At 34.8% G+C, this 12,729-nt stretch overlaps 1 protein-coding gene across 1 annotated transcript; it reads right to left on the bottom strand.

Annotated features, from left to right (window-relative positions):
• Nucleotides 1–2,117: 2,117 nt before the first annotated feature.
• Nucleotides 2,118–8,796, bottom strand: LOC18433305 (glucan endo-1,3-beta-glucosidase). The gene is made up of 2 exons (XM_006843399.4): nt 8,669–8,796; nt 2,118–3,164 (listed from the first exon to the last, which is right to left on the bottom strand). Exons 1-2 carry the CDS (start codon nt 8,751–8,753, stop codon nt 2,218–2,220), a joined length of 1,032 nt encoding a protein of 343 aa, XP_006843462.2. The 5' UTR covers nt 8,754–8,796; the 3' UTR covers nt 2,118–2,217.
• Between the last annotated feature and the right edge of the window lie 3,933 nt (nt 8,797–12,729).

The raw sequence follows: 12,729 nt of genomic DNA on the forward strand, positions 1-12,729 counted from the left end.
AAGATTTAATAGAAACATAATTAACATGTCTTAATCTACTATGTCATACATTACAAGAAGTAACAATATATGCAGAAGACTTATTCATTTCATTAACAAGATCAAACTTGAACATTCCATCACATGAGTATCCCTTGCCAATAAATACACCATTTTTTGTCAAGATGAGTTTGTCAAACCCAATGGCCTTTTTAAAGCCCTTTTTGTTCAAGATACATCATGAACCAATGTTTCTTTTCATATCTGGTATGTAGTACACATTTTTTAAGGTGAGCACCCCAAACTAAACTTTAGTTCCACCTTTCCAAGCATATTTGTCATAGCTTGGGTTCCAAGTTGAACTGAATTACCATCACCCATCGGTTCAAAAGTCTTAAACATGCATCGATTGTTAAACACATGAATGGTAGCATTGGTATCAACCTACCATCCATTGTCTTTATCGATCATATTTACTTCAATGACCATTGTTACAAAATTTTTTGCAGTAGCCAAGTTCACTTGGTCTCTAGCCCTTTTGAGCCCTTTCCTGTGTGGGCACTCTCTTGAATAGTGTCCTGACTTTTTACATACATAACAAGCGGCTTTATTTTTATTTTTATTTTTATTGGCAATAGAGTTTTGGTCCTTATAATTTTCATTATGGACCTTAGAAAAAAAACTTCTTGTTAAAATGAGCACTTGAATTTTGCTCAACAAAGTTTACCATAGAGTGAAAATTAATTGATTCATCTTTCTTTTCCCTAAGTCTATTTTCTTCTTCAATTCGAAGAAATCTTTGAAGTTGAATTAAATCGAGATCAACTTTCTTGTGTTTCATCTTCTTTTGGTACTCTCTCCAAGATGGAGCTAACTTATGAATTATAGAGCCTACTAGAAAATATTCATCCACACAATCCTTAAGTTAATTGACTACAAGCTGTAACTCATATAAAACGTTAGAGATTAAAAATATTTTGTTACCAGACTCTTATGTGAGGTACTTGGTTTTAAGTAGTTTCTATAGCTCTGTCGTTGTGCAATGGATGCCTACATGTCATGGATCGGGTCCGTCAAGGCATTTAAGATATGATCCTTGCATATATATTCATCCTCCATCCATCGCTTGTATGATTAATTTGTTCATCGGTGGAGTCATCCAATGGTGGCGGCGATGCAGGCATTGACTCGGTGGTTATGTAAGTCACTTTGATAGTAGTAAGCAAAAGAAGAACATTTTGTTGTCATCTCATGAAATTCAGCCCGTTGAAGCGTTCGGGTCGAGTAAAATCGTGATTCATGACCTTCAAAAAAGTCATGGCATTCTCCTTTCTATCACCTATGGTATCGTCTTGAGTTGTTAGAGTTTTGGTGGATGAAATGGGGACAAAAAATAGTACGATTTGCAAAAATGAAAGCTCGAACTCTTCTTGTTTCGAGCACGTAGAAGCACTATCTCAAGACGATATTTTCCCCCCCTTCGCAATTTGTCCTCAGGAGATAGAGAAAGAGAGAAAATCGAGTAAAGAGTTAGCCCACTGGTTTGCTTGCTGGAATTCATAAGAAAATGTGCATTGAGAAGCTCAAAAGTGTGTTGTAAAAGACAAAATCGTATGGATAGGAAGGCCCTTGTTATAGAGCATCAAGAGGCTGAATTACATGCACTTGATGGCTGCTACCATCCTCCATCTCATCAATAGCTAGATGACTGTTGGATGTCCCACAGGAGGCTAACAAAAAGATAATGAGCCACGAGCTCAACCCACACGTTCAAAGTGCGCCATCAAGCACCCTTGCTCCCACGCCCTCACAGATGCGTCTTCTCTCTCTTTTATACTTAGAGTATATTACATGGGAATGCGCGCTCTTAAATATAGCTCAACAAGCTCTCTCATCTTCAATGTGGGACTCAAACCCACATCTTTCTCTCTCTACAAAGTTATTTTAGGAAAGTACAATAAAACCAAAGTGTTGTTTTGAAATACACTTGAGCATTTTTCAAACAAAAAATACTAACAGAATCTCGTTCAACCACAAAGTTACTATAATTTGTTTCTACGTACCTCAATTATGTAAGTCACCTATGCAATTTTTAACAAGATTAACAATTGAAGGATAAGGGATCAAAAGATAAGTTATTTATTTTGCTAATGCATCCTTTTATATCATAGCCATAAACAGTGGACTTTTTATTTATTGCATTACATCAAGGCTTAATTAGCCTGTAATATTCACTTTCTAAGGGAAACTCACATCATAAACCGGCTGCTTGTTTGGAAAGAAGAGTCCGAAGTTTTGTTCAATCCCTGCTGGCTTTTTGTTCTCATTGAACATAGCAAACACATAGGTTTCCAAGGGCCTGCCAGCCCTCCGTGGTGTTCCTTGACCCACATGTCGCACCAACTTTGAGTTATAGGTCTGGGCATTGCCCGTTGTGGCTGCGGTGCCGCCGGCCGAAGGCCACCCACTCTCACTGACCACGATCGGGACCCCACTTCCCCCCACCTTCTCCATTGCAGCATAGACACCATCTACAATCGCATCGAAGAGACTACGGTACCTAAATTGACCATCTGTTACCACATCAGAATTAGCAGTGAACAACGCGTAGTCGAGTCGAATGTCTCTCATGTTACCTATGTAACTAAAATAGGGATACACATTCACTAGCAGTGGTGCATTGGTACTGGAAAGGAAACGGATGATGGATGTCATCGTTGATGAAGATTGGGAAGAGAACGCGCCTGCGGATGGTGGAAAAGATGTGCCTATCACAGTGGTGGCAACAGAAGTGGAAACCTTGATCCTGTCTTGTAAGCCTGCTGACCTTATTGCATTGTATACATTCTGCATGGCTGGAAGGACATTACCAGCATCACCACCAGGGATTAGCTCATTGCCAACGGCAATGTAGCGGATATCGACCGCAGGCAGGTATGCTTGGACATTGGTTCTGATCCAGTTGGCAACATAGGACTGATCGGTTGCGGCCTGCCGGATGTTGTTATTTGGGAGGCCGAGCATAACTTGGATGCCAGAGCCTCGAAGGGCTTGTAAGGCTGCGGTGTTGGGGTCATAGAGTCGCATCTTCTTGATTCCCTTGGACTGATAGAGGGCTACAACTTCATTTGGTGGTGGAAGGTTGTCGGCCCACATTCCATAACAAGCACCCACGGTTTGGGCTCCTGACGTACAAATGCACAATGATCAAGGTGTGAAATGTTTAAGCTCAAGGACACAAACTAGAAAACCTTTTATATAAGGGTGCGGTTTGTATAGAGCCTAGGCTCTAAACAATCAAATTAGAGCCTACATTCAAATAGTGTCAAGAAATGTGGTTTCAACACCGGAAATCTTTGTGATAGCTGTAAAATATATTTTCATCTTTATTTATAAAGTTTAAAGCTTAAGAACTAGTGTAGATTGACATATCTATGAAAACTTGAAAATCTTGAAAAGTGAAGGTTCAAAAATGTATTACAAAATATACTATTTCCAAAACTTTAAATCCATTTTCTCCTCATGTCCATGCATCTTGATGTCGAGATGATCAATTTGAGGACATTTGGGCATCAAAACAATCTCTTCTAGTGAAATTTTTGAGGTAGGCTATAATTTGATTGTTTAGAGCCTCGACTTAATATAAACTGTTTTGTTTATATGAGGGATTTTATACTATGATACTATTTATTTTTGTATAAAGAGGTCACTGTCATTTTTAGCCATTGGATGTGACGTCTAGTAGATGAAAGTGTGTCACAATGTTTGAAAAAATTTATTTTGGACTGTGTGCCCAAATAATGACATATCATCAACGATCTGATTTCAAATCTAATGGATAATGATGATTGTGACCTTCTTATATAAAAAATAAATGGTCTAATTTTATACATTTCCTTGATATACTTAGGATTCATGTGTCTATAAAGTTGTCAACATATGATGGACCCGTGCTATTATTGGAATTGGACTAGTTAGTCTAGTCAAAATCGATTCAATTGAGCCGAAAGATTTGATTGGATTTAAAAAGAAGAGAAAAAGTCAATATTAGATTAAAAATATTTTTCTATTTATTTTTTAACGTAAATTGGGGCCTAGAAAGAGTGGAACCCAATACAGCACGATGACACACCACCACCTATGCTTAGAGCCCATTCTCAAAATACATTTACAAAAAAGTTGTCAACTATGTTTAGCAAGTTCAACAAATAAAAAACAGCTAGCTCAACGTAGGTATTGATTTTGACTATTTTCAACAAATCTAAATTTCTACTTTGGACCTGAACAACTAAAGCAGTAGTCGCAAGGTCCACACACTTTAGAAATGTCAGTCTATGGTTAACCCCTTTTGTTTTGATTGTGATTAATTTCACTTGAAACTACACGCAGAAGATACCAATGGTTAACCCCTGGGTGTAACTTTTCATATGTTATTCAAGCACAGAAGAATTAAAACCCGTCGAGTTCGCAATAAGTTGTCTTTTATCATGGTAAAAGTCTTACATTTTTTAAAATGGGATTGGGGTCGTGGTAGTATCATCATTTATGCTCCAGTTAAGGTTTAGGCTTCTATTCTCATCAAATACATTAAAAAACCACAAACTATTTCAAAAATTTCGAATACATTTGATATTTAACTATTTAATATTCGGGATTGACTACAAAGAGACCATTTATCTTTGGACATGGAAGTTACAACCATTCCCACTCATTAGATGTCAAACCGGATGGCTTGGAGTAAGTCACAGAGTACGAGAATGTGTTTTTTTTTTTAAACTTTGTGTCTATTCAGTGACACTCTTACAACGACTCATTTTGAAATTTAAGAGACAAGAATGTTTGTGACTTCTATGTACAAAAGATAAATTGTCTCCTTGTAAATAATCCTCGAAAAAATTAGGTCATGAGTTTTGGATGACTCTCGATGATGTCGAAGGACTTTCGGAACAGCACAAGTCGCCCTTCCATCACCGTAACACTTGACCGTACACTAGTTAAGGGTTAAAAGTAGTTTGTTTTCCCCCTTATAATCTTCACTGAATTTTCATTGATTTATAACAAAATAAGTTATACTGGTGTTCCAAAATCTGGATCGGCGGGGCAGATCATTCACTTATAGATCTATACTGGATATCAATGATGGGGATTGGGCCCGGATCAGTCCGTACCAGTGATCCAAAAAACTTTAATAAATAAATAAAATTAAATTAAAATTAAAATAGGGATTTATAGGGTGGGAATTTAAGGGGATCTAAAAAATCGTTAGATAAGCTTCAGATAAAGAGAAAAATATAAACAGGGTTTCAGGAGGAAACTAAGGCAGCACCTGTACTGTCGCAGAACCAGCTGTGTCCTGACTGATTCCCATCCAAAATTTCAATCCAAATTCAGAATTTGCTGCATTTTAAAACATTTGATTTATGCAAAGTGTTTTGAAGGCTAGAGCAGGGTTTCCTACTTGAGAATGCAAATTCTGTCTTTTCAATAGGGACATCTTCTCAACTTTAAATCGAAATCATTCCAATTGGAAATGAAAAGGTACAGTGGGTAAAACAAGGTTAAGTGGCTTCGGCAATAATTTGTAGTAAAATACAAGACAACTCCACTCGTTGTGGGCCTGTTAACCATCATTCCTAATTCCTATCAGTGAGGTGCAGGTCTGTGTTGAACGAATAAGGTGATGAAAAAATACACTAAAAAAACCAAAAAAGAAAAAAAAAAAGAAGAAGAAGAAGAAGAAGAAGAAGAGGAGGAGGAGGAGAATATGTGCTTATATATAATATATATTCAACCATCCAATCAAGATCGGATTTGGAGTATAACTTAAAAATTCATTTTAGGAAACAACTTAATATTAGCTTTTATATATATATATATATATATATATATATATATATATATATCAGTCTTTCCAACGGCTACAGGAAAAAATGAACAGTGATTTCGCTGACCCTTATCACCATCCAAAGTTCATGGCATGGTCACAGTTATCCGGTAGTGTTTTAATTTTTATTTTTTTCTATAAATCAGAATGATCTGAAATTTAAACGCGTGTGTATATCTTAGTGAGGTGCACCTAATAAAAATATTAAAAAAAATAATTCTTAAAAATAAATTGACCAAAATACCCCTGAAACATTTCGAGGGTACTTTAATCAATTTATTTCATGTAAAATATTTTTTTGATATTTTTTGTAGATTCTCCTATTTTTTATGATCACACGCTCTAAACTTCAAATCATTCTAATTTGTAAAAAAAAAATGAAATACTACCAAAAAATCATGATCGTACGATGAACTTTGGATGGTGATGAAGGTAGGCGAAATCATTGTTCATTTTTTTCTTATAGGTATTTTGTAGTATCTTCTCTCATATATATATATATAATGATTCAATGCAATATATATATTCACTATTGACATGAGTCAAAATAAGTTAATAAATGAGATAACATAGGAAAATTACTTGTATAAAACATTTCCGTGATCAATGGAGGGTCAAAAAGCACTTAAACAACAACAATTTAAATAAAATGTATATAAAAAAAAACAGATTTTGTGCTTCAATGGGAATAAAAAGTTTTAGTACTTTAGTTGTGAACTTCTAGTCAAAATGAACGAAGGATAAGACATTTGCAACGAACACACGAGTGCCTAGAAAGCCTAAAAGTCCTCTTAGTGCTTCACATGCTTTGTGACCATATTGGGGCTTCTGCATATTGTCATGTTGCCGACTGATATTGAGTCTTTTGAAAGGAAAAATAAAAATAAAAATCTCTAATATAATATAAGAAAAATAAAAATCTCTAATATAATATAAGAAAAATAAAAATCTCTAATATAATATAAGAAAAATAAAAATCTCTAATATAATATAAGAAGTGATATTGTACTAAAATGTGTCATAAAACTTTGCTTTTCAGCCCGGTTTGTGTGAGGAGTAAAATAAAACTTTGATAAAAAACAATACCATTAACTTGTTCAAACAACTGCTTGGACTGTGTAAATTTTGCTTGTCGGTTCCAATCAAATATGTTAGGCACTTATGCGACATTTGCCCCAAAATAAAAGTGGAAAGGAGAGTGGTCCTTCTCGTAGGAGAGAGAGAGAGAGAGAGGAGATTTTGTCGAATATTTGGATCCATAGTTACTGGAGTGGGAACGACTCCAGTTCCGGGAGCATCGGATCGACGGCTACCCAAAGCTCCGGAGCTCGGAGAGTGAGTTCCAGTGAGGGTAAAAGTAGTGGATCGAGATCTTATATGAACAAGGAGCGCATTCTCAATACATCGGGATGTAGATCCTTATTTAATAGGTCGGCATTCCATGTCAAATGGGATTGTGGACCTATATTTATTAGGATCGCACTCCCATCAACAATAGGATCGTACCCCCAGTTAAGAATGATTGTGTCTCTGATTGGAAAAGATCGAGCTTCGTTCAAGGAAGGATCACGTTCTGTCCATGATTTGTCCACGCTCCCCTTGTAAAACTCCACTATTAAATTTGGCTTATAATATAATTAGTTTATTTTAAAAGTTAATTTTATTTAAAAAGTTTCCTTTACGAAGTTCCGTGAACATAGGGATGGAATTGCAAGAACGTAAGGATCGTTCTCCTAAAATTCCGAGAGCAAGGATCTAATTATTCAAGAACGAGATCTACAATTTTAAGGAATGTGTTTCGTGCAACAGTAAGATCGAGATCCTTTGTGCATGGGATCAATAATCCTATAAATCGGAGCCAACTCTTGAAAAATTTAAAACGAGTTATAGTTGAGATCCCAGTCATGGAACGCCAGCTAGGTTCCGGAGCGGGAGCGCCACCTTAATTGGGTGCTCTCAGGAACTATGTTTGGAACCTCAGCTTATTTGATTATGAAGTTTGTATTTGGGAGTATGGGCTTGCGCGAAAGATAAGCAGTTGATGTTGTCACCACTGTATCTAAAGTTCAATTCCTATCTTTGAACCAGTAAAGTAAACGGACGTTTGGACCCTTGACCAAATAATGCTTACCAATATTAATGGCCTGGAACCTTGTCCAAGCTTTGGATCCCAACTAAAAAACCAGATCCCCTCTTCCCCATCCCCATACAAAATAATAAAACTTTGGCCCACCCGAACAGATCTAGAAAGAAAAGATTATCATCCACTAGGAATTAAAAGATAGAAATGATATAACACAATGGGCGTCCCAATAAGGTAGTAATTGTGATGTCGTACCTAAAAGATAAAGGGAAAAGTTTATTTAAAGTTTGAATCAAAGATGCACCTCAAAAATCCATGGAAAAAGGTGGTTTCAATGTTGAAAAACCCTTTAATTGATCATCTCGGCATCGAGATGTATATATATGAAAAAATAAAACAGATTTTGACTGTCAGAAATAGTGCATCTTGCAACACATTATTTAGACCATCCATTTTCAAGATTTTCAAATGTTTATAGATCTACTTGATTTTAAGTATTTTTGGAGTTTAAAGTTTTATAATTAAACATGAAAATAGATTTTGAGATAATACTAGGACTTTTACACCAAAATTTTATGTTATGATAAAATTTGGTAATGTGCCTTAATTGGATTGTTTAAACTTACAACCTTATAAAAACCACACCCAAAGATAAATGGTCTTTACAATCCAGACATGCATACATAGACATATATAAAAAAAATAAACATAAGCAATCTCACCTGCTTCTTGTAGGTGGTTTGTAAGAAGCCCAACCGTAGCCATAATACCCAAAAACCAAAGCCAATAGTTGCTTGAAGAAACCATAGTGAAATATTTTAAAATTGTTATTGGTAAGTCCCAATATGTTATGGGTAGGCATACACATGCTACATTTATATAGTGTGGAGGCGGCTTAGTGGTACAAAAACTTGTTTGGAAGGACTTCACAATTTCCAAATCTAGTCAAGTCAAATCCTAAATTTATGTCTCTTGGATTGTTCCACCCAATTCCTTGTTCATTATTCAAATTGGACATTTATTTCTCCCATGGTGGGTCAGATATAAGAACGTGGCGTACCGTGCCAATTCAAATAGGGAGAACTCATTCAATACAAACACTGACACCTAATATAACAACAAATGAAGTCTATCGACTTAAAACGTCATGTCCATGTCCCACAGGGGCATCATCTTGAGTCCATACATACTGTACTTAGTACTTACGTATTTAAAGCCTCCACCTCATTTTTGAAGTTTGGAGCACCTGTATTTACTACTTACGTATTTAAAGCTTCCACCTCATTTTTTAAGTTTAGAGCTTGTGTACTGCCTTCGGTTAGAAGACTTAATTGAGAAAAAAAATTTCATTATGATATTTGGAAAACTATTTAAGAATTATTAGATGATTATTCTCATAACAAATGTGAAATACTTAGATAATATATTTTGAAAATTGGATGGTCTTTACTCAATCTTGAGGCGTCTTTTTTTTTGAGTTATTTATGCATGAATCTTAAATAAGTTAAAACATATGAGTTGCTCCTTTTATTTTCAAAAATTACAATCAAAGTCGGTCAACGTAATTTTTTTTTTTTTTAAATTACTTTTTGGTTTGAGGATGTCATCTTCGGACTGCAACTTAAATTTTGAAAAAAAAAAAAAAAAAAAAAAAAAAAGGAGCGGTATGAGAATGACATCCTCGAACCACAACTTTAAGTTCTTTTTTTAAAAAAATGCAGTCCATGGATCCTTGGATCGAGGGGGTAATTTTGTCAAAAAAAAAAAAAATCGTTAACCGACCTTGATCATTATTTTCGGATATAAAGAGAGCGACTTGTATTTTCTTAACTTATTTAAGGGCCATATGTAAGTAACTCATTTATTTTTTTTTAAGTGTATCAAGAGTACAATTTTTTTTATTTTTATATTTTTGACAAGATCACAAATACTTTATTACTCCATAACCCAGAGATTACAATGAAAGGATGATAAACACAACAATTAAAAGAATCAGGAATTGGGCAACAAAGACGGACAAACACTCCATCCTTAACAAGCGAGTCTGCCCTCTCATTCACTTCCCTAAAAACATGATTGAAAGCCACAACTTTATTACCACAAATATCCAAAGCTTCCAACCAAAACCTTCTCAAGCTTCAAGGTGGCTTACTAGACCCCAGACATCTAATTGATAATATTAAAAAAATCCCCTTCCACCAACTATGCAGATTGATCACAACGATCGTTCAACAGCTTTAAACCTTGAAGGATAGCTAACATTTCTACTTGGTTTGCTGTAGTTCTCCTTCTACACCCTGATAATCTCTAACCACACCACCAAAACCAGCACCAAAAGTGTATCGAGGGTACAATTGAAAAAAACTTTTATTAAGGTTTTGAAGAGATTACATCCTCAAAATTTAGGGTCTTAATTCTCCATGGAGTTTTACTCGATGGAGTAAACAGACATTCTACTTTCGTGGTGGCTAAAGTTTTTCTTGGAAAAATATAATCCTTGGTAAATAAACACCAGTATCGACCTTTATAAATAGCCGATATACGACAATTGCTCTCTCGTCGTGACGTTATATGAAGGCCATGGCCATAGGTGTAAAACATGGTCTGAAAGTGAAAATGAGGGCAGTCATTTCCTTTATAAATTTTAACCACTTTTATAAATGATTTTAAGTTTTATAATAAAATAATGTTGAAAGAATGGAGATCCCGTCTGTTGCAATAGAAATAGCTGAAATAGCAGCTTATGCAGGAAAGAACGCCCTTTCTATAAAAAGAAATAAACCTTGTTTTTTGAAAGGAAAAGTATAGAATGAGACCATTTACTTTTGGTACAAGGTGGTCATGTTAATATTGACCATTGGATGTGAAATTAGGTGGCTACAATTATTTCATTGACCAAGCTTAAACTTCAAAAGATAATTTCTCGAATTTTGTGACATATCCAAGCTATCAATTTTCAAATTGAATGGTTGTAAGTAATTGTGACCGCCTTGTATAAAAGGTGAATGATCTCATTGTATACAATCCCTTTTTGAAATATAACCCCAGTTTTTCTCCATTTTGCCTCTACTTTTCCTTTTTACTCGGTATTGTTGGGGGGACACGTTTAGCATGCGGCCAAGCCCGCACATGCCGAGATGGGGGTTCCTTAATAAATTTATTTTTGAAATAGAATTTGATCTTAATTTTTAGAGAATTTATAATCTTTAACACGGAGATCATGAATATGAAAAAATAAATAAATTTTGAAAATTAAAAATAATAATTCTATTAAAAAAATACTTGAGCCGTTAGTTTCAATTGTTTTTAGATAGGCCACGTATTTGCATCCCCCATTAAGATGGATGTTTTATACCTATAGACGGCATATTGTACAAATGCGGTCGAGCCTGCATCAAACAATTGTTCATGTTTGGGTAAGATGCACTTTTTCTTTTAAAACAACCTTTACCATTGTGAACGATTTTTCAGCCTTAACAAGCTATTTCACAATGCTAAATAAACTCACAACCCTAGAAGCTGTAAAATAAATTGTATGTCAGGCCAACGCCTAGATAGAATTCCCTAGGTAAAGGACTCACGACGTTGGATAGGGGCCCCTGGGCTGGACTTATGAATGGCTATGTATAGGACTGTAAGTAGCCAACCCCAAATAACTTTAAAAAAAACAAAAAAACAAAAAGAAAAAAAGCTTTGATGATGATGTGATCCGAAATAGATTTTGGAACTAATTCTACAAAGAGGTTACGATGTAAAAAGTTGAAAGGTGCTAATTTGTCCTATGATTTATCTCACTAACTCATGTGCGATTGATTGAATTCATGCATTTTCCTATTGGCCAAGGCTCTTGACATGCTCCTTCAATTATTCAGACATTATTGGTTAAGTTTCTTGTCATGCTCCTTCAGCTATTAATGCACCAAACATATGGACGATCTTAAGGGCGAATTGACGCTTTTCACTTGTTGATATATGTTTTGCTTGATTAGAGGTGAGATTCCAAGTGGGAATGGGTAGACCTAGACCTAACCGTGTCCAAAATATCTGGAAAAATATGGACCTGGAATTTGTTTGGAGGATCTGTACCCTACAGATTATATATAGAAAAAATAAAAAAATTGGTAAAAACTAACAAATTACCTAAAAATATATACCAGAAACTTACTAAAAATTACTTATTAGCTAACAATTAACAAGAATATGTAAATAGATAATAAGAAGATTTGAGAAAGAATTTATCAATTTTCTCATTTTAAGACTAATAAGAAGATTTGCACAAAAAAATGAAAAACATATATAAAATAATATATATTAATATATATAACCTTCATATATTATATATAGGATAATCTATAATTCACAATCTTTCAAATTACAATGGTTAATGTTAGTGTGAGCTATGATGGGTAGATTTACTAAAAATGAGATGCCTTTTTTTAAAAAATGTATTTTTATGATATCTTGCTCATTAAGAAGGATGTTTGTTTAAATATCACTAAAAAGCAAGATGAACTTTTGTCATATTTATAAGAGGTAAAATTGAAATTCTTATTAAAAGACAGAGGTACTCTCACTTTGCATGTCCCAGATAGCGTCTTTAATCTCCTCCATAGTGACTGGTTCATCCAATTTTACCATCTGATCCAAAAATAATAAACATGGAGGAAGAAACTGATCTGTTTGACTCGTATCAATATCACTTTCATGAGCAAGCAAGTTCTCAAAGAAACTGATCATATGCCTATCAATATCTTCCTCAGAAGCTAGCGAGTCCCCATTATGA

The sequence above is a fragment of the Amborella trichopoda genome, chromosome 1 (assembly GCF_054954075.1).
Source record: "Amborella trichopoda isolate Santa Cruz 75 chromosome 1, AtrichopodaSantaCruz75HAP2 v2.0, whole genome shotgun sequence".
NCBI lineage: Eukaryota > Viridiplantae > Streptophyta > Magnoliopsida > Amborellales > Amborellaceae > Amborella > Amborella trichopoda.

Excerpts from the sequence above, each read along its gene's own strand:
- LOC18433305 (XM_006843399.4), bottom strand. The coding sequence starts at position 8,753 with ATGGTTTCTTCAAGCAACTATTGGCTTTGGTTTTTGGGTATTATGGCT. Across the intron at positions 3,165-8,668 it reads AAACCACCTACAAGAAGCAG|GAGCCCAAACCGTGGGTGCT; the intron begins GTGAGATTGCTT and ends TTTGTACGTCAG.